Source organism: Vespula vulgaris, chromosome 7, assembly GCF_905475345.1.
Source record: "Vespula vulgaris chromosome 7, iyVesVulg1.1, whole genome shotgun sequence".
In the NCBI taxonomy this organism is placed as follows: domain Eukaryota; kingdom Metazoa; phylum Arthropoda; class Insecta; order Hymenoptera; family Vespidae; genus Vespula; species Vespula vulgaris.
In genome coordinates, this window is record NC_066592.1 from 675,001 (window position 1) to 697,427 (window position 22,427).

The 22,427-nt window shown below is 42.8% G+C and overlaps 1 protein-coding gene across 10 annotated transcripts in view; it reads left to right on the forward strand.

Annotated features, from left to right (window-relative positions):
- The window catches only part of LOC127065056 (zinc finger protein chinmo), a 44,676-nt gene that overhangs the window by 10,795 nt on the left and 11,454 nt on the right, over nucleotides 1–22,427 (forward strand). For 6 of the 10 annotated variants that reach the window (XM_050996904.1, XM_050996910.1, XM_050996901.1 and 3 more), the window contains 5 exons: nucleotides 3,664–3,891; nucleotides 13,863–14,083; nucleotides 14,301–14,701; nucleotides 15,135–15,382; nucleotides 15,522–15,797. In XM_050996904.1, the coding sequence (XP_050852861.1) occupies nucleotides 3,771–3,891; nucleotides 13,863–14,083; nucleotides 14,301–14,701; nucleotides 15,135–15,382; nucleotides 15,522–15,797 (1,267 nt within the window). In that variant the 5' untranslated portion in view covers nucleotides 3,664–3,770. The other 4 variants (XR_007781940.1, XM_050996903.1, XM_050996902.1 and 1 more) reach the window with 4 other exon arrangements.

The window sequence follows — 22,427 nt, forward strand, 5'->3', positions numbered from 1 at the left end:
GGTGGCGACGGCGGCGTCGTGGTCGTCTCTTCGTGCAGAGTGCGTATGCGTATGCGTGTGCGTGGCAAGGGACGCGCGTGCGGCCCCGCAGCGACCTTGAGCCTCAACAACCCCCCCCACTTCCAGCATCGTCAACGGCGCCGCCAGCATTTCCACCACTCTTTCGATTCTCCTGTATCCCCACCAATCTTCGCTGCTCCTCGTGTCGGTTTTACCCCCACTCTTTCTCCATTTCTATTCCCACCACTCGGCCAGCTCCATAAAGGTGTCTCCCGTGCGAACCCTCCCGCAGACTTCTTCCTTTCTTCCCTGCCTGACTCTGACTCTCTTTTTCTCCTCTCCCTCTCTCTCTCTCCCCCCCTTCCTCTCTCTCTCTCTCTCTCTCGCTCTCTCTCTCTCGGATCCCATGAAAATTCGTCGTGTAGTTACTTTGCACGCACTCGATACCGAGTCCAGCGAGTGCACGCTGAATTTTAGCGGATCAGAGACGTGCCTGCAATATCAGCTTTTATTTTCCATTGCGAAGATATCGCTGCATCGGTCGTTTTATATATATATATATTTTTTTTTCGTAAGACCAAACGAGCCTTCCTCCCCTCCGTTCCGTTCGATTTTATCTCGCTCGTATTGCATCGCGAATAAACTGACTCTTTCTCTCTATCGTAAGGAGATTCTATTTATATGCTTCACGTGGTATGACGAAATCTTCGAAACTCAAGAAGTTACGCTTGTTTATCGCATCGTTCTTACATAATTTCACAACTTCATACTTTGTCTTCAATAAATCAAGAAAAATTGAGAATGACTGGAAGAAGGTTGCTGGATGCGAGCCGTGCAAATTCCTTCGAAGACGAGCAGAACCGTTTCCTTCGCGCGCACAGAAACGAACGATACTTTTTTTTGGCTGTTTATAATAGACGTGACGTAACGTGCGGTAGCCCACATCGTACTTCCGTGCCGGAAGGCTCTTCGGGTCCGAGACAACGACCCAACGACCCAAGAACCAAGCCGCTTCTATTCCTTCTATACGCTTTCTATATACACTTTGTTTTGCATAATTCCGAAAACCATAATATATGTATATTTTTGTCACGAGCCATTTTACGAGCGCATATGCAAGTTATTCTACGTTAAAGCCGACTCTGTTTTCTCTTAAAACGATGGAACGTTCGAAGAAGACCAAACTTTTTAGTTTAAACGATGACGACGATCCGTCTTTTACGTAACTCGTGACACGTGTGTTTCGGCAAAATTATACTCGCGGTTACCTGTTCCGCGAAAACTGTCGATGCAGGCATGATCGATTCGATATCTACGTGGGTCTGTTGGAAGCTCGAACGAACGAGAGAAGACGCAAGGGGGTGCAACGAGCGCGTAATCGAGAGAAATGATTTTGTCCGAAACAGGTAGATCCATTTTACACGGCAAATAACGTCCCTTGTATCATTAACGCGTTCGTAGCTGCAATGGACGTTGTTTCGCTCGCACGATCGTCCAACGTGCACCGTATCGTTCTTGCGTTTCAAGGTATTTACGAGGTGTGCGGAGCCTCGTGACGTAACAGCCGACGGATCGACCTAGGCCGAAGTAAACGAGCCTAATCGTCGAAAAGAAAGACGTAGCTCGTTCGTCGATTCGAAGTACGTGAGATATCGTAGGAGAACGTGAAATCGGAGGAAGCCGCTGGCGCCAGAAATCCGCGTTTCGGCCCTGGCACGTGTTAGACCGAAAAGTAGCGAATGGTGGGGGGTCAGCGATACCTTAGAAGTATTAGAGGGGGTATGATAGAGAGAGAGAGAGAGAGAGAGAGAAAGAGAGAGGAGACACCACCAAAGCGTACCAAAGTCATAGCCTTAAGCAGTCGCCCCACTGTCGCCCCCACCCTCTCTAAAAAAGCCGAATCGTGCGTTCCTCCTCCTATCACTTCCCTCTTCTTCCTCCTCCTCCTTCGCCTTTCTCTCTCTCTCTCCCCTCTCCTCTCTCGCCTCGCTCTACCACCACCGAAAGCCGCTGCCAACGCTGTGCCGAAACCATCAAACTCATACTATTTCGTCCAACCGCATTTGCATCAGCACCGATGACCCATATTCACGTTCTTTTTCTTCACGACGCGACATTAACGCCGTCCTCCTACTCGCCCGATTCTTCCTCTCCTTCCTTCTCCACAACTTCTTCGACTTTTCTCTCACCTTTTCCCTCTTCCCAAAGTCGATCACTTTTATATCATTTCCTTAACTCTCAACACTATCCCGGCGACGTTTAGTTGGAAGAAACCGTGCCGGGGAAAAAGCGCGCGAATCTTTGAAATCGCTGTCGTGATCTCTTTTTCGTCTTTTTCGTCTTCGTCGTCGCGCGTTCAGCGGTGTTAATCGATCTTGTTTTCTGTGAGAGTGAAAGGAGGGAAAGCTTTTTGTGAGGTGGAATTCGAGGATATCATGTTCGTCGAGAGACACGTGTACGCGACATACTCTGTACATTGATCTCTTCGTTCATAGTGCGTCTACGAGAATACGGGAAGAGAAGGTGCTGCTCTCTGTTCAAAAACGCATTACGTTTTAAACAGAGAAGAGAAGGATAAACAAAGAGAGAGAGAGAGAGAGTAAGTAGTGCGTAAGTTTCGTCGTTGAAAAGAATGTCGAGTGTTTCATGAATAGAAGACGCTTATCGGATGCATCTTTGTCTTTCCGTTTGACAACCGATTACGACGGTCGGTAATACCTACTTCTTGGATCTATTTCAGTAGGTGTCTCTTTTTCCTCGTACTTTTTGTTTCATTTTCTTTTTCTTTTTTTTATCTTTACTCCTTTGCGAGTAGACAATCGATCAGCGGCAAGGTTATTGCGTGATTGGTCGAAACGAACTTGACATTCTCGCCCCGCAGACGAATTTAATTTATTGATCTTTAATAGCTGCGTTTATTACTATTTCTCTCACTTGAGAGAGATCGAGAGAGAGAGAAAGATAGAAAAATTGGGCCAATAAAAATGTTCGATTTACGCGATCGATCGCGCTCGTCGTTACTGGATTTCTTGGTATTTTTGTCGCTCGTAATATCGATAATATCGATGCATTATGTCACTGATAAAATACATTAGGTTTCGTGTAAACGAAGTTTCGCCGAGCTAAATCATTTCTTTAATTAGGTCAGTAGGGGGTGATACATCGTAGTATTTTGGGCTTTTTTTTTTCTTTTTTTTTCTTTCCTTATCGTACAGCTATATCCTCGTAACGCTCGAAATTATTTTATTTACTACTCCGTTGTTCGCAAATCGCGTCGCTTGGCACCTTCGCTATCAGCTGAATTCATTGAGATCGCATCGAGATAATAGCGATTGCAGTCATCCGTGTATCGACCGACGACGCGAAAAATGTCGTTCTTTAAACGTTCGACTCGAATAATTTATGATCGCTTTATTGAAATATCATTAATTAATTATATACATATTTTGTGTTACATAATTTGTATAATGCCGATGCCTGCTGCATGTTATACAAAATTGAACGATCTCGAATCGATCTCGGCGAATTTTACGTTTTTATTGGTCGAATCGTCGAGAATCGTAAGAGGGACCGCATTATCAGAAATGCGGTTTCCGAGAGTCGATCGAGAACGTTTCAAGTTTTTCTGGATATCGGATAATCGAGAATTTGTTACTGTTTCAGCTGGACGTACAGTTGGGCACGAGCGCGACCAAGAAGGGAAATACCTGTTCGAAGGTGGCAGTGACAGGGGTGGCGAAGGTCACGGGGTTGGGTCTAGGGGTGGCATCATGGACTCTCACCAGCATCAATTCTGTCTTAAGTGGAACAGTTTCGGTAGCAATCTAGCAACAGCGTTCTCGAATTTATTCAAAAGCGAGAGTCTCACCGATGTCACCCTCTTCTGCGAGGGTGAGTTGAACGTTTACTTTTTCGCCTCTTTCAATCAACTGTATACGTCCCCGTATCTCTTGGAGTCAACTCGCGGATCGTCCGATCTTCTCTCTCGCGAATCGTTTCCTTACCGTTTTCCCGCGCGTCGAAGTTTCCGAGCTCGTCTGACCATAGCGGAGCTCTTACTACTTGTGCAGAAACCCGAGTCACCACCACCACCATCACCGCCGCCGCCGCCACCACCACCACCACCTGTGGATGGTCGCGTTGCACTCAGACTTTCTCCACTGCTCAAGGAGTTAAGGGTAGAGAAAGAGAGGGAAAGAGAGGTCGCTGCACCGGGAGTGCAAGGAAAGACGATTGGCCGAACCCTACTTCTCTCTTTCGACTATCCAATCTGGAGAGCGAATTTCTACGGTTCCTAAGAAAGACAGAGATGGAAAATCCTCTCTCTCTCTCTCTCTCTCTCTCTCTCTCTCTCGTTCTTCCCTCTTTATCTCACTCTTTTCCACACGTTCTATGCTCGTCCGATTGCACCGTACGTGCATACGTTTGCAACACACGTGTTGGTTCACGTGTACGTACATGTGTGCGTGCGTGCGTGCTTCCCCCGGACGGATGCAGCGGTCTCACTGATGCAGCTGTCGCCTTTGCGAAACCGCAGTTTGCACCGAGCCACGGTGCAATGCGCTCGGTCGGTGCATTTTAAAAGGCGACGACGCTTTATAGTTCTCGCGAATTCATTCTCCTGATCGTTTTATCCGTGATCGTGAAAAATTGTTATATAAGATTGCATTTTTTTTTATTTCCGTTTTTCTTGAAAAAGTTTCGTTCGTGAATTTTTTCAATTCTCCGATGACATTTAGTTTTAATTGCTAAAGTAAGAGAGTGAGAGCAAAGTGCATGCTATCGTAATTATGTGAAAGAAGAAATAAATCTTAGGGATTTTACGAAACGTTCGAATGGAAAGTTCACGTTTATTAAATCTCATTAATTCAGAGAATGTTATTTAATGGCTACCTGAATCATATTATGCTCTCGTGTACGAGACTCGTAACGTCGTGAGTATGATTTGTTATACGTGCTTACGATTGGAACTTGGGCAGAATTTTTGTCGTTGTCGTTGTCGTCGCTACGTTGATGTAATTCGGAATGATTTATCAGTGGAAATGATAACGATACTACACGCTGACATGTGCGACTAGATATACGCTGAATTATCAGTCGCACAGAATAAATAAGAATGTGTCGTTTTCGTGTCATGCCGCGGCCGCCTCGGATTCTCTATTTTTGCATTTTACTTTCGTCAACGACGATTTTAGCTCGTAGTTAGAGATGCACCGCCTTACGCGAAGTATATTCAATATTTTTTCTCTCTTTCTCTCTTTTTCTTCCTCTTTTTTCAACGACAAACAACAGTTTTAGTTTTTAGATGTTTCGTTTTGATGCGAATGATCGAATGTCTCGAGAAGCATACTTAAAGGACATGCTTGATGCTTGACGCCGAAAAGACGGTCGATGCAGAACTACGAAAGAGAAAGAAAGAAAGAAAGAAAGAAAGAAAGAAAGAAAGAAAGAGAGAAAAAAGAAGAGAGAGAGAGAGAGAGAGAGAGAGAGAGAGAGAGAGAGAGAAAGAGAAATAGGGGAAGAAAAGAGGGAGTCCGCAGTAACACGACGCTTTGTCGCCTCGAGAGTGGTCTCTCTTTTCGAAAAGATGGAGGGTGAAACGTAAAAAGAAGGTCGGTAGGTGGGAAGGGTTCAAGGACGAGCGAATGGGGAAGGTAAAGGAGCTTGCTGCCGTTGTTTCTCTCTCTCTCTCTCTCTCTCTGTAATACTACCGAAAGTACTATAGTTGAAAGAGAACACGTCGAGCGAGTATCTCGAGATGTTTTCGTATCTGTAAGATTCTGTATGTATGACTCATTATATCGCAATCTTTGTTACTTTTCTTGTTAGATCCGTGTAAATAATTTCTTATTATCCTAATCTTTATTTTTAATATTTATTCTCGATATTTATTCTCGATATCGAGCATTAAAACTCGACAACGTAGAAACGCTTATAAATTTCTAAGCGTTCGTTCGTACAATCGTTGGAGAAGTAGATGGAAAAGGAACCCGAAAGTAGGCCTGAGTTACAGTTAGATCTAACAGTCTTTCTACTCTCTTCCTTTCTCTCTTTTCTTTCGCTTCCTCTCGTGTATTCGATGCACATAGCTCGTCGGTACTGTCGGCACGCGTTACCTAACGCTCGTGTGCGTCTCCCCCTTCGTAGATTCGTTTACGTTCTCTACGATATCTCTGGATGGTGCAAGTGCTGCTGGTGAAACCGTAACCGAAATTCTATATCGAGGTTCCGGGCTGGCTTCAGGGCGCCTCTGTAACTCGAGTGCACGCGTTTTAGGCGTGGTTCCTGATTTCGTGCCACGAACGATGAACTTTCCAAGGATATAATACCGACTACTACTCGCACTCACCTGCTGATTTTCACTCGGTCATGATCAGCCATGAACTTTCGCTCGAGTTCGCTCGATTTAATTGCTCCTTACGTGACTTACCATTGGATTTATCTTACTTTACGATCTTACTTACGATTGTTATCCCTGGAGAATTATTTGTTAAGCACTTCATTATACGAATGTTTTTCTTTTTTCTTTTCTCTTTTAATCGGGTTAGTACAATCTAGAAGAAAGTGACTACAACGATCGGCAACGTCATAAACTTCGATATCGTCGCGTATTACTCCGGCAAAACGCGCTATATTTTTTTGTGTTGCCACGCGAGGCATCGCACCGACACGCATCGCGGAGTCGTGTGAGTCCAACGTTCTATTGGATCTATCGTAGTGTGCAAGAGACACGTGGAACGTTAGAAACCTTTCGTGTACCGTTTCCCTCGTGTTTCAGTTCGGCCATTTCTAATGGTCGAAGCTGCGAAAATCTTCTCTCCTTTTACTTTTTTCTTCTTCTTCTTCTTCTTCTTCGTTTTATTTCGCACGAAACTGTCGTAAATATTCTTGGAAAATCATTGGTTAATAGTCGCCGAGGAATATTTAAAAATGAGGCCGATGCTCTATAGGATATTTCGAAAATGATATTCCGCTGCACTTTCTCTCCGTGTAAATAACGACTACTTTCTATTCCTCTGGATTTGCTGCCATTACGTTTTGATTTATTATTTTAATTATATGAGTATTCCTCTTTCTAAAATCGGAACGATACGAGATAGATAGCAGAGAATTTCTTTGAAATTAATTAGAATCGGAATTCTGTGTCAGTGGATCGATGTCAAGAAGATAAGGCCCGAATACTTACGACTTCGATTGAAACGTTTATCTAGGTCTATAAAAATGTTTCGTAGGGTCTGGCTAAACGAAAAATTAGGTCGACTTTTATCGCTGCGCGTTGCGTCTCGAGAGATCGGGGACGATGCAACGCGAAAGAATACACGTCGACTCTCGTTGCTAGGTCTCGTGCGTGCGTTCCGCCACGTGCGAGATCGATCATATATGGATAATCCTTATAAATAAATGAAAGTTTTTTCGATGCGTTTCACGTACGACTTTTCAAGATTTAACTCTTTTTTCTTCTTTTTATTCTTTTTTTTCTTCTTCTTTCTTTTAGGTAGTTAATACGGAGAACAAGACCGGTTACTTTATTTTCGTTTCGAGCAAACAAACGCTTTTACCTATTGCCCATAGTAAAATATATAATAAGAACGGTATGCGTTTATAGTGTAATAAATTACGTGGCTCTTTTGAAGTTGCTTTCGCGAGAAATCAATCGAGGTCAAATATGTATATGGGTGCGCATATGGGTTGGAGAACAAAAAAAAAAAAGAAAACGAGAAAAAAAGGAGAAGAAGAAGTAATCCTTTCTAGCGAACAAAGGTCGAGTCTTTATACATTACATAAAACGAGTAACCACGTATGTATCTCCGAATATAGCTGCACATAGTTTCTGTATTTATAGATAACGTATTTCCTTCTGAATATAGCGCTGCCATTGTATACATCTGTTCATTCTTCCGCGAGTTCACATGAGCGAAGAGCGTTTACTTTGTAGATCGAACACGGTAGTATGAATAAAATAGGGAACAGCCCGCACGAAAAGGGTGTGGTTATCGAAATATCGATATTTTAAAAGAAACGTCCGAAAATATTTTACTTCTTTTTTAACCAACGACCAAAGATTATCAGTAGGAGCTTTTACGAATTGAACGATTTATGAATAAAAAAAAAAGAGAAGAAAAGAAAAGAAAAGAAAAGAAAAGAAAAGAAAAGAAAAGAAAAGAAAAGAAAAGAAGACGGAAAAACAAATCCAAAGATAATAATTCCGATAGAATCGACCAATCGACTCCGATGCGACGAGAGAAAATTTTGTTGTTCATTTCGATTCTCGATCAGGAGTTGGCTCGTGTACACGGTGCAAAACTTGGACCCTATATATTTCTGGACTTTTTTCTACCTCTATCTGTTTTCTTTCTCTTCTTTTTCACGTAAGAAGCGAGAAGTCAACGAAGCACGAAATGAATTATTTCTCAAGCAACCGAAGAGGCTGCAAGGTTGCCTTTTACTCTTACCTATCGTTTGCTATTTCTATTACAAACGTGTAATCCTTCGTCGGCCTTATAAACGAGCGCGTTTTCAAAGACGACATGTAACTACCGCGGTAGATTACTAACCAAAAATGTACCGTAATTTTTTCGCCGAGCATCCAACCAAAGAATAAAAACCTGTATTCCTTCTAAATCGAACGCTTGTACTTTCTCTCTTTCTTTCTCTTTAGACAAGGACGATGTTAGAACGGCATAGAAATGATCGTCAGGAGTAGGACGAGCAAGATCATTTTTTAAAATGGCGTTCTGCCGGAAGCAGACATAAATTCTCGTCTTATCTCTCTCTCTCTCTCTCTCTCTCTCTTTCTCTCTCGTACTTCTAAATTTCGTTCATCTTTGTTTTCTTCTCAACGTCACGTTCTCGTATCGCGAGAAGAACGGAGAAGGGAATTCGACGTTAGAAAAGACGCATGGTACGACGAGAGAATATCCAAGGTCTAGCTTCGTTAGTGTTACAAGGCAAGCCGTATATTCGACTCGTTGCGAAACTCTCAGACTTTGATAGCGCGCATGCGAGCCTTCTCCTTCACGCTCGCGCACTCGTTATCAGATCGTTATGCCGGTCGTGTCTAGCATATTAGGCTGCGTTTAACCTGTTCGGTTCGTTTTTCAATTGGCGCGTTAACTCGAATGGATTTCTTTTTCTTCTTTTTCCTTTTTTCATTTGGAAAGAGAGAAAGAGAGAAAGAGAGAGAGAGAGAGAGAGGGAGAGAATTTTTTCTTTCCTTATTTCTTAGAACAACGAGCAACGTTCATAAGTAATAAACGAGCGAGGAAGAACGATGGGACAACTTACGATAAATTTCTGTGAAACGCATGTTTAATCGACGTTTTTGAAATTAGGTCAATGACAGTTACGTAACCACGTTCGCATGCGTATACGCGCTCTCGCGCATGCATTTCTCTATGTTCTTTTTCGTATAGCGTCTCGAATTAGTAGAGCATGCTGATTATTTATCGACAAAGAACTTTTGATAGTTTGCCGTTAGAAATTAGCTTGGCTAATTAAGAGAGATAGAAGTATTTTTCTGAAATACGATAAAAAAGATCGTATCTAGGTATTCATTCTTTTTATATCTTTTTCTTTTCTTTCTTTTTTTTTTTTTGAGTTATAATCCTATCATTAATAAAATCGACATAATCTTATTAAGAGTTCTACGATTCTACTCGACGATTACAAACAATCGATCTCTTCTTTGTTTTTTTATTATTATTATTTCTTTTTTATTTTCGTTTTTCATTGAAGCCAAATCATCGAGAGCTATTGCGCATTGTTTTTTCTATCAGCTCGCTATCGACATATCCACGAGTAGAGATCCGCTATCGATTTATCCATAGTTTCGATGATCGATAATTACGAGATCGTTCGAAAGACTGTTTCGTGTACATATACATATATCCAAAAGGCGCGAGATCGTTTGCGATTTGACATATGTAGGCGTAGGTGACGTGAGTGCGCGCGTGTGTACGTGTACGTGTATGTACATGTGCGAGAGGGCCTCGAAGCTCACGGCCATCGTCTTCCCTTCGTCCCACGTGTCGATGCTCTGCGTTAGAAACGCACGCACGCACGCGTGTCGTGTCTCTTCCTCCCTTCTTCTTTTTCTTCTTCTTCTTCTTCTTCTTCTTCTTCTTCTTCTTCTTCTTCTTCTTCTTCTTCTTCTTCTATGCCCTTCCTTTTTCGTCTTCAGCCCTCACGCTTGCACACATATCGTCTATACACAGTAGATCTCTTCTTTACGAGAGTGGGTGAGTGAACGTGCGAGCGAGAAAGCGAGAGAGAAAGAGAGGGGGAGGCCAGAGGGACAGAGAGAAAAAAGGAGGATAGTATATGAGAAGAAAACGACCTTGGTCCCACGCGGCCATTGGCCGGTACCAAAGGAAAGGAGTCGGTGATTGGCCCTAAAATGTTTTTCTACTATTTCTACGAGTATTCGTTGCATATGTGTGTTACAAAGTACGTGTGCGCGATAAAAAGAAAAGGATAGGGATAGAGATAGAAAGGAGAGGGTAGTGCAAAGAGGAGAAGGAACTACTCGTTCGCGTTCTCTTGCATCGATGTCGACCTTGTCGGGGCATTGACCGTCGTTTTTTTTTCTCCCAACTAAAATTCATCTACCAATCGGATCGCTCGGCCTTATCTTTTTGCAAAGCCTCGGGATGTACATAGTTGTATATCTATGTAATACACGTGCACGTGTAAATCTGCTCGTCCTAAATTCGTCGATTTCTCTAATTCGACTTTGATCGATAATTGGGAATATGTAGAAAGCGAACTTTCGGCGATTCTTTCCCGCGTTCTTTTCTTTTCTTTCTTTTTTTGTTTTTTTTTTGTTTTTTTCTTTTTACGCCATTATCATTATCAATGTCTGACTTTTGTTAACAATTGGGAAACGGTTGAAATACTCGCAAGATAAAACGATGACATTTTTGATTATTATCGTCGTTGTTGTTAATCGAGTCGATATAACGATCGTAGCTTTTTAGAATCGTAGGTACTCTAGGACATATAGCGAATAGTTTTTCGGTAGTAGGAGATCGTGCTTTTTTACTGGCTGGCCTTGGAATACGAATAGACCGGCCTAGAGGAGTGCATTGCACCGTTGCTCAATTCCGCGTTCTTTATTTGCAAATTTTTCTTTCGACCGTGCCAAAGGATCGTCGAGTATCTTGACCCCTTATTCCCGGAAGGTTTTATTAAAAAGAAAAAGAGGAAGAAGAAGAAAAAAAGCAAAGAAAAAAGAAAACAAAAAGAAGAAAAATCACCGGGTAAGATTAACAGTCGAGATAAATATTTTCCTAGATCTCATCTCGTTCGATTGGACATAATGGTGTTATAGGTATCAAAAGATTTCTCAAGATTTTCTTTCAACAATTTATTTATAGAACATACGCGTACACACATTCGCACGAAATAGTTCATACGGAATAGTAAAGCGAATATAATACGATCGAGAGCGCAAACGGAGAAGATAACCTTCGAATATCAATAAACATGGTAATACACACAAACACATTTGAAAACGTCGCGCTTCTTATCACGAGCCACTACTCCGTTCATTCAACGTGAAACTTACTCGTACTCCGCTGGCTCTCCTCGTTCGATGACTCGATGACGGTGCGGTCGCATGTTATAAACACGTTCCGAAGTCTCTCTCTTTCTCTCTCTCTTTCATAGCTTACATAATTCTTTCGACGAGTTTTTTTACAACGGTTTGCCGCGCGCGTGTATCTTGCATACTTATGGATAAACAAAACGTTTGAGCAAGAAGAGTGCGTAAGAGATGTTAGCATTTTTTAATAAATATTTTCTAAAGGAATAAATTTCTCTCTTATCGAAGCAAGAATTATCAGGTTTTATAAGCGTATGCAGCGCGTCAATAATATATATATCATTTTGTTGATTTGAAAAAACGTCTTGACCGTAATTTCGCACTTTCTCGATAAACGAAGAGAGTATTGAAAAGGAAACAAATTGCAGTATAGGGCGAAGAAAGAAGAAGTGGATGTGTACGACTCGAAATCTCTTTAGCGAAGCCAGGATCAGAAATACGAAAAGATCATCTATGTATTTCCGGGCTCGCCTAGTTATGACTGGTTGGAGAAAAAAAGAAGGATAGAGATAAAGATAGAGATAGAGATAGAGATAGAGATAGATAGATAGAGAGAGAGGGAGAGAAAGAGGACCGGGAACTTAGCGTGCAAAAGCCGCCTACACACGCGCGCGTGACTCGGTCGTTGGCCCCTGCACAACCGCGTTTAGAATGTTTAAAGTGTGTAGCACTAACACATTTGTACAACGATATTTCCTCGATTCTATATTAGGCAGCTTACAAATATTGCGATAGATGTGTTACGAGCTTTTGAGCCTCTCTCTCTTTCTTTCTATGAAAGGAAAAAAAAATATGATTCGAGATACGTCGTATGTAACTGATGATAAAATATTTCCTTATATTTCTTTTTTTTCTTTTTTCTTTTTTTTTCGTTTCATCTCGTTTTATGAAAAATATATCGAAGATAAATTACGAACGACTAACCGGGCGTGACTAGGATAATCCGGATATCGATATTCGATTTAACGTGGCGGGAAATCGAGTTTGAAATTTAATTCGTCGTTCGGGAGAACGCGCTGAGAATTCGATACACTTCAAGACCAGGTTGCTCGCGTCGAAAGGACAGGTGGTTTGCGCCACCTGGTCGAGCCCCTCGTTCACCTTTCTCTCTCTCTCTCTCTCGGTCCTTCTCTCATCTTCGTCTCCCGTCTCTTTTCACACTCGATTTCCTTATACGTTTTATATCGTCGTTTATAATCGGTCTACGTCTCTTTTAATGCACGAGTCTTACTCTCCTCTGGTTATTTCAATTGCAAATCATCACGGACATATCGCAATCCGAGAATTTATATCGTCAATTTTTTCGACCTGTACGATCCTTCGAGTTAACATCTTTTAACATCTCTATTTTGAAAACGTATCCATGATAATAGTATTACGATATGTGTATATATGTATATACACATATGTATAATTTTATTAAATCATATTCATCATACCTAAGGATTTCCGAACGAATTAATTTGATTTTTAGCTTCAATTCTTATTCATTGATTTTCTGGCAAGGTTGAAGGTCGATCACGTGCACATTGGACACTACTCCGAATCGTGTAACGCAATCAGTATCGCGTTACGCACCTGCGCGTATTATACACACTAGAGAGTAAGTGACAGAGAGAGAGAGAGAGGGAGAAAGAAAAAAGTATAGATTACGGAAGATTGTGTCCGAAGATGGCCTACATATCCAGCAAGCTGCAAGAAAGGGCATCGACGTCAAGCTGCCGAGGCTTTTCTTTATGTTCTTTCTCTCTCCCTCCTCCCTCCCTCTCTCTCCCTCCCTCTCTCTCTCTCTCTCTCTCAGTCTTCCTAAACGAGGAAGATGTCGGCCTGTACGTACAAGGGAGGGAGAAAGAGAGCGAGAGTAAAAAAAGGGGTTCTTCGGTCACCAGCACTTCCTTTGCACGCTAAATTCCCGCGGTCGTTTTTCGGTGGTCCCTTCGAATGATGAAAACCCGTGAGAGAGAAAAAAAGGGGTTCTCGTTTAAGTAGAAGAAAGCGTGCGTCTTCTACATCTAATGCATGCTTTTCTTGCGATTACGTATTCATAGCGTTTTACGCTCCCTTGAATTTGCCGGATGTGTAAATGGCTCCTTCGAAGAAAGAGACATATTCTCCTTTCAAACGCATAAACTCGCTCTCGTTTCTCGTTAAAACTATTTATTTCCAATACTTATTAATCACGATCGATTAACATCGAAATTGAATGGTTCGTCGGACATACGATCGTACTTGTAACGTTTCGATTGATTTTTGATTTCAGGAGTAACGTTCAAAGCTCACAGATTGATCCTCGCAGCATGCAGCAAACATTTTCAGGAGCTCTTCGAAGGAATGCCGCCTTCTCCCGCAGGACTGATCGTTATTCTCGACGGGACGAGCGCTCACAATATGGCGTCGCTTCTCGAATTTATGTACCGCGGAGAAGTACACGTGTCTCAGGAATCTCTGAGCTCTTTCCTCAAGGCAGCGGAATGCCTTCAAGTATGTCGACGTTTTTTTCTTACCCTTCTCTCTCTCTCTCTCTCTCTCTCTCTCTCTCTCTCTCTCTTTATCCGTATCTTATCGTTTATTTAATTAACGATAGATTACCCGAAGAAACGATTTAAAGAGTACGAATCAGACGCGAGTTTATATGCTTAGAAAAAGTGGAACCGTAAAATTAAAGATGATAAAAAAGAAACAATTGTCGGAACGACAGGTAAAAGGTCTGTCGATCGAGCACGAGAAACTAGCAGTGGCGCAGAGACACGCGGCTGAGAGCAATAATTCGTCGACGGACACCGGCGGAGAGGGTGGCGGAGGAGGCGGAGGTAACGGAGTCGGCGAAGTCGGTGCACCAGGAAGTATCGGTGGTAGCAGCAGCGTTGGAGTCGGCGGTAGCATCGCCGCTGGTACCGTATCTACTACGAGCGCTGCTGGAGATAGCGGAGCCGGTGATATCACCGATCTCAGCGAGGCCGGTGAAGCTACGATGCTGAGGAACAGTATAAAAAGATGCAGAGACGCAACCCCTACGCCTGCGCCGTCCCCGGCACCTGCATACACCGTACCCAACATGTACTCTCACTATTTCGAAAGTCCCCCAAAGAGGTTAATGAGGTAAGTGTACAAGGCCCTTTCGCCTTCGTTCGAAAAACTACGACGTTATTTTCGGTACTATTTTCGTACGTTTCCTCCGGTGTGACCTTTCGCGAGACCATTATCTCGATTAAATGCATCGGCTCGACGAGGAGAGAGCTCCCGTTCGGTCGACGCGAGATTTAAAGCTCTTTCGAAATTATGCAAGCTGTGCGTGTTCGTCGTGTCTCTACGTAGACGTATGCGCGTGGGTCGTGCACGCACGACGCTTTGGCTTATCTAACAGCCGATTCTCCGAGGACTTTCGCTCGGTTTCGTAATCTCATTGACAATCGATTGCGTCATTTATCTTGTTCGTTACAAGAAGGAGACACGTGTCGTTTATTCCCCTTGTAGTTTCGTTGTTACTCCGGTACTTCTAATAAACAATTTTAGTGTTCGCCTGATCTTGCAGATCGCCGAGCGACATCGACACGTTAGGCAGGGCGAGCGTGTTGCGCGACGGTGCAGCGTTCCGACCAGCCTCAGCGCCGCACCCTCTTCTTTTGGAGAACCACTTTTATCAGCCCTTTGCCCATCCCTCGGAAACACCGGCCCACTCGCATACCGCGCCTCACACGCCAACGGATCTCGAGCAGGAATTGGAACAAGCGCGGTCGGAGGAACGGAATAACTGTGATAACAAGGAGAGCGTCGCGGAAGGTTTGTTGAAATCCATATAAAATCACGGTCGAGCAAGACTCTCGAATAATTTTAACGAACGAGACGAGTTCCTTCGTTGAATTCTCTCGAGACGAGCGGACTGTCTAATGTCGCGAATATCCTCGTATTTGTTTGGCAGATCTACGGATAAATCACGAACGTATGTTATTGACGGATCGAGAGCGAGCAGAGAAATTGGCAGAGAGATTGTCGAGCGAGGTATATTCCGGGGGTAGGGGGTTCGAAGGTTACTGCTCAAATTCGGAACATTTACAACGCGGCGCGCAAATGGGTTCCGCGATGGTATCGATACCACCGGCACATCCACCGACTCCAGATCTCAGTCCCGCTCCGACTACCCCTGCCATGTGGAATACGAAGATGAACAAGGCTGGTACCGTATCGACCCCCGAGGGTAAGTACGATTCGTTTCTTTCTTTTTCGTTGTTTTACCTGGCGATAGTCGACGACTCGTTCAACGACGATTAGCTGTTCCAAAGAATCGAACGACGAGCGTCGTTCTTGCAAAATATAATAATAATCATAATTTTTCGATTGATTAGACCTTTGCTCGACTCGTTGCATCATCGCGCACGTAGGCTGCACGTGGAACTCCGGTCGATGTTGCAACTGGAGCCCTCCGTGATATCTCCCCGTTCTCTCACGAACCCTTTCCGTCCCTTCTCATTCACTCTCAAGGCTCTTCCGAGCCGAGTTCTTCCAATCGTGAACAGGAAGAATGCCTCGAGATGCTGCCGAGATGCCGCTGCGAAGGAGCACTTTGCTTTGTCATCGTGAAAACGAAATGAAATTCTTTTGACGATCGTGGTGCTGCGTCTTGCGTTATAACATCTTCGATTTGGAAATTAATCACCGGGCTGCGATCTTATGTGGCGACGACGACGACGACGAAGACGACATAAAATTTTGGCGTTAACATTCAACGTTTACGGATCATTATCGTAACTTTTCTTTCGAAACGTTTGCGCTTCGATAATCGAATGACACGACGATATCAACATTATAAAAAGCAGTCTTGAGTGAACTTTCGAAACTTCCGCATTACAAGGTTCGACGATTTTCAAAGTCGTGATTCGTATTAACCACGACGAGGCGCATCGGGAGAACTAGGAGAGGTTAGCGGCTGGCTAGTCGCGTTAAGTTGCTGCTCGAGGTGTCACAAAGAAGCGACGAGAGAGCAAAAAAGAGCAGGAGCTTGAACGAGAGAGAAAGAGAAAGGTGCCGACGAATTTCGAAGTCGCCGGCGTGTGCATCGTGGTATATATATTTTCGTGGCAAGGCAGTCCTTTTTTTCCTGCCACGTGTCTACGTCACAGTCTCCGCTTCGGCGACGCTCTAACGTGCAGAAAGAGAGCAACGGAGCAGCCCGTGGGTAGGACCGATTTACGAGAGCGTTTCTGTGTGCGTAAATCCCTGTCTTTTTCTTCGTCATCATCGTACGTGTCTCTACTACGTGTACGTGCACGTGTACGTGTGTATCTGTCTAACGCCCATCTGGGACGGTTGTGCCTTAGAGCACGAGGACTCATCGCCGCTCGTTGGTGTCTCTCTCTCTCTCTCTCTCTCTCTTTCCCTCTCTCTCCCTCTCTCTCTCCTTCCTCGCCTTCACGGTTTGAACAAAGTCTACAAAGAGGATGCAGGCGAGCCACGGTGCAGCCACTGGGAACATCTTTTGCTTCGACGAGCAGATCACCGGGCGTGACGTTTACGACGCTGCCTGGTAAAACCTAAAGCCGTGAAGTCGCCATTATTTTTCGCGGTTTCGTTCCAACGATCTTCTTCGATGGATCGTTAGACGAGAGAGAGAGAGAGAGAGAGAGAGAGAGAGAAAAAGGAGAAGAACGAGCATCCACGAGAAATAAGAGATAGAAACTTCCTTATCGTTACACCATCTCCTGACATTAGCTCGCACCAGATGATAAATGAGAGATAGAGAGACCATAACGCCGATTAAATCTTTGATCGCTCGACTCAATTTCGTGCCAAGATGCATATCTCGAATCGGCCTTTGCTTCTTAGTCGATCTCGATGCACGCCATGTCGGCATTAAAAAACAATTTTGACCGACACGGCGTCCTTAAATTTTCCTTTTTAATGACTGCCAAAACGTAATTCAGTCGTGACCTCGACTCTATCGCGATCGAGAGGATCTCTCTCTCGTCGTCTTATTTTGTTTCTTTTCATTAAAAGTTTAGATCAGATTCTACAAGTTTGGATTTTTATCCGAGTGTACATTAACGTCATAACTTCTTTCAACTCGTAACTTTTCTCGACGACGACTCTTTTCTTCTTCTTTGTTCTTTTTTTCCCCCGGTTAATTTCTATGCGTTAGAAAACGTTATAAAACGTTCGCATTTGCCTGTGAAATCTATGTACATAACTGTACGAGATGTATGGAAAGATTCGAAGAACTAGGGAACGGTATTTAACGTTGTAAGTGTCAAAACTCGCTAGAAGGAGGAAGATAGAGAAACGCGAGGAAGAAAAATCACTTCCTATGTCTTCTCTCTTAGCAGTTCTACGAGATACGTACAGTTATACTGGCGTTAAAATCTCACCTTCGTGCGGTCTTAAAATTGCTTTTTTTTCCCTGTCAGGGCGTTCAGGCTCGATCGTTAGAAGGAGAAAAAAAGGAAGGAGGAGGAGGAGGAGGAGACGATGATGAGGAAAGAGAAGAAAAAGGTGTCCTTTAATCGTCTCTCGTTGCCTCGAAAGGTGAACGTTCTCACATCTTCGAATTACGAAAGAATTTTCGAGAGCTCGTCGTTGAATAGAACGAATTCTTTGGATAATTTCTATTTAATATCGTTCGTACTTCACCTCGATAATGATAATAAGGAGAAAAAAAATATAGAAAAAAAAAAATAAATAAAAAAAAATTAATTAAAGATATCCTAGAGAAAAAATGGCGAAAGGGAAAGAAGGGTGCTTCCAACTTAAATATAACTTTCGTCAGACTTGAAGATAACTTTCATTTTTGCGGCTTTGCGGCGGATCCATCGAGATATAATTTATAGTGTGACGGAGATATGAAAGTTACGCGGCTAGGCTGTAACTCGTTAGATCCAGTGGTAGAAAACCACAGGAAATAACTCGAAAGTATCCTACGGTTGGACGGTCTCGTACCATTTTTCTTCTTCTTTGCTGCCAACTACGATGTCTGAAACTTTCTCCTGGCCGTTCTCTAACGTCCAAGAAAGAAATCGTCTAACGTTGAGATCTCGTTAATCATATTACTGCTTTAAACGTCTATGAATGAAGACACGAAATTACCAGGTAGAATATAATCGGACGAGAAGAAAAATACGAGACAATAGATTTCATAGATTAAAAACGATAGATCGAAACAGGAAATAGACGTTATTACCTTAGAATTTCTTTGAACATCGAGGGTGCAATGAAAGGGGATGAATGCTATTCCCCTTTAAAAGGCACGCACGCATGCACGTCCCGTAGCGAGTTTGAATTATTGAAGAAGAGAGAGAGAGAGAGAGAAAGTGCAGTTGCACTCGGCACGTGCAGGCAGGTGCACCGGCTCGAGCGACCTTCCGTTTCTTTCTTTCTTTTCTTTTTTCCTTTTTTTCCTTCTATCCCCTACCTCTACTTTCTCAAACCTTCTTCTACTATAACGTTCAACCCTTCTCTCCTATCTCGCGCACGTGCCTCGTAAAAGTTTCAATGAAGCGTGTGCGACGACTATACACATTGGAAACTTCCGAGTTGGAGAAGTACGCTTGCATATGGTCGCTCGATTAAAAATTAATTCTTCCTTTCGTACTATTAATTCACTGTAGTCTTTTTCTCTCGAGATTTTACCTGTACGAACAAAAAGTTTACCGTCTATCGATATTCTCGATTCATCGACGACCGTTATCGAGCATTCAGAAACTTTTCTGTTCTTTTTTCTTTCTTCCAATCGCGACGACGTTCTATAATAGTACACGTTGTAATCGTTCTATAAAAACAGCTATCTCATACTTTATTCCTTCGAGCTAATTGCAAAGAACCGATTGCAAGCGTTTCTTTAACGTAGGATACAGTATTTTTCGTACGAAGATAATCGTTGAAGTTTTCAAAATCAATTCTCATTGCGAAAACGCGAATCCCTACGCACGTATGTTATATCGTTACGTGATCGATCGGGGAATCAGAATCGTTCTTCGTTTTCTTTTCTTTTCTTTTCTTTTTTTTTTTTTCTTTTTTTTTCCCGTTCCAAAATATTTCGTCGTCCACGATCACGAACTTTTTCCTTCGTATTTCTGCCCGCACGAATTATCTTATTAGGAATCGTTTAAGCGGCACAACGCGTGTTTCTCTATGTCGAACGAGTGCGTGTTGCGTCTATGCGCGTTGGATAGAGATAGGGAGATAGAAAAGGAGAAGGAACACACTCGAGGTTCTTAGAATCAATTAGAGTTCTTTCGTGTCTCTATGTTGGCTAAGTCCTCGCCAACTTTTTCGTCCCACACCTCGTTGGCTTAACCTTCTACCAGTCGAAAATCATTGCACAATGCAACACGTAAGCGCGCGAGTAAAGGTCTTTTGCTGCTTAGATTCTGCAATTTCGTGTATGTCCCCGTCTCTCTATTCTACCTAAGAACTTTCCTTTTCCAAATCGTTTCCGTCGTATCTCGAACGTCCTTCGTCTATACTCCGACTTCAGAATCTCTTTTTTCACGTCGAGAAAGAAAAAGAAAATCGTTCGATGATGGATCTTGCTTTTAACCAATATCTATCGTTTTACACGGGCGACGAACGACGTGCTAATTCTTTTGGATTATGATAATATATATGTTCTATTTCATAAGAAACGTTTCTATACGCGTGATCTATTTTTAAATAATAATGCTCGTAAAATAGACACGTTGACAGACCGAAATAGAATGGAATTGTTAGAAATTAGATCGCGGAACTGGTGAGCGAGACAGCACGATGCCGGTGCCGGACTCGTTATTATCTACTTTGTGCTACGAGCGAGCGAGCAAGAAATACGTGCTATTGGCGACGAATAAATATCGTTTTCCCTTTGAGAGAACAAAAAAAAAGGATAATAAAAAAGAAAAAAGGGAAAGAAAGAAAGGGGGGTAGGTGAAGACAAAAGGGTCCGTCGATGAAGCTGATAATAAATCGTTGGATATTTTTCAGAAAGGATGCGAAAGACTCTCGATGTCTTCCATCGATGTGTGTCATGGTCAGATACAGTCATACGGGTGTTTGGAAATATTAGAAAGAATTTTGTGAACGCTAAAGCGTGTATTGCTGCAAATCGCACGCACGCAATTTATGTTACCCTATAACGAAAAACCGAATTTCCGAATATAAAGAGCGTAAATGAAAATCACGGATCGTACGAAGTAACGAGCTTTTCTTTCTCTCTTTTTTTCTCATATTAAATGACTGTTGCAATTAATTTCATTACTTTGATTAATTCGTCATAAAAAAAAAAAGAAGAAAAAAGAATGATTCTGTCTTGTTCAATGGCGATTGCGTTGAACGAAGCGATTTAAAAAGGGCTTCGATTTCACGTCGATTTAAACGTGATATCGTAACTAAAGAGAGAAGTGTAATTGTACATAATCGTGCGGTCGTCCTCTAATTAACGATAAAACGTGCGGATCTTGCGCGTTCACCACAGCCGCAACGCTTTGAGAAAGAAAGAGAGAGAGAGAAAAAGAGAGAGAAATAGAGAGGTAATGCTTGCAAAAAATTCCGGAGGAAAACCAAACGATTCCGTGGGCGACTACCGGAGAGAGGAGAGTCTCTAATTCGGGTTACTGCGATCCTACCGCATACTGCTACCCTCTGACCGATCAATACGAACCCCGGGGATGCCTATCGTGTCGTTTTCTCTCCTTGTCGGCACTTTCTCTCTCTCTCTCTCTCTCTCTCTCTCTCTCTCTATCTCTCTCTGCACGCGCCTACGCATTAAACTCGACCAACCGTGATACTTGATAATTTGAAGAAATTACAATAAATTTCGGTGCCTGAAAACTTGGACAGTTTCGTTCATCATAAAAGTAACACGAAATTTTGTATAAAATGGACAAAATAAAAGAGTCAAGAAAAAAATAAAAGAAAAAGGAATACGACAGTTTCGAAAAGAAAATTTCAAAACTCTTGCGATATTACGCGAAGCACAAAGGTTTGTTACGACTGCACGCGTATAACGTTCGCAGCGGTAATACACGAATATCAAAGAGGGAAGAGGAGGTGGAGGAGGAGGAGGAGAAACGAATTGAAAGCGCGAATGATACAAGAGAGAGAGAGAGAGAGAGAGAGAGAGAGAGAGAGAGAGAGAGAGAGAGAAAGAAAGACAGAATGATAGGTGACAATCATCTGGCTGGTTCGTGATAGGAAATAATTTCTCGCTTCGTTCGTACAGACCGATTCATATTAGATCTCACGATTTCTTTCAGTGAAAATAAAAGCTTTGCTCGATTTCAAGAACGCTCGAAAAATGTCTCTTTTTTCCTCTTTTTATCAAGTGTGATATCGAATGATAACGTCGATAAGTCTCGTTGGAGATAAATTGTTCATTCTAATCTCGCAAAAGGTAATATAAATATTTATTTTTGAATCAGCCTATAGAAATCTATTTCGAACGCAATACTCGCGCTTTACGTTTTTGTTCGCGAGCACAAACGGCGCCGCTCGTAGCTCGTTGCGTGCGTGGCTGCGCGTTTGTGGTCGACGACACGGACGCGCGCATATACACACGAACGTACATGGATATATATATACGTTCGAAACGGTCGACGACGACGACGACGACGACGACGACGACGACGTCGTTGTCGTTGTCGTTGTCGTTGTCGTCGTTAACCGTTAGAAGAGGAGGTGGAGTTTGTGACAGTGATGGTGGCCGGATACGATAGAGTCTAGGCTGCTCATGCAATACCGAATTCGGGTCACGAAATAATTTATGATAACACCGTCAGAGGGCCAACTCATGCGACGAAAAACTGATAAACGAGGCATACGTATTAGCACGGAGCGACGTTCATTTTTCGCTAGAGCTCTTTTC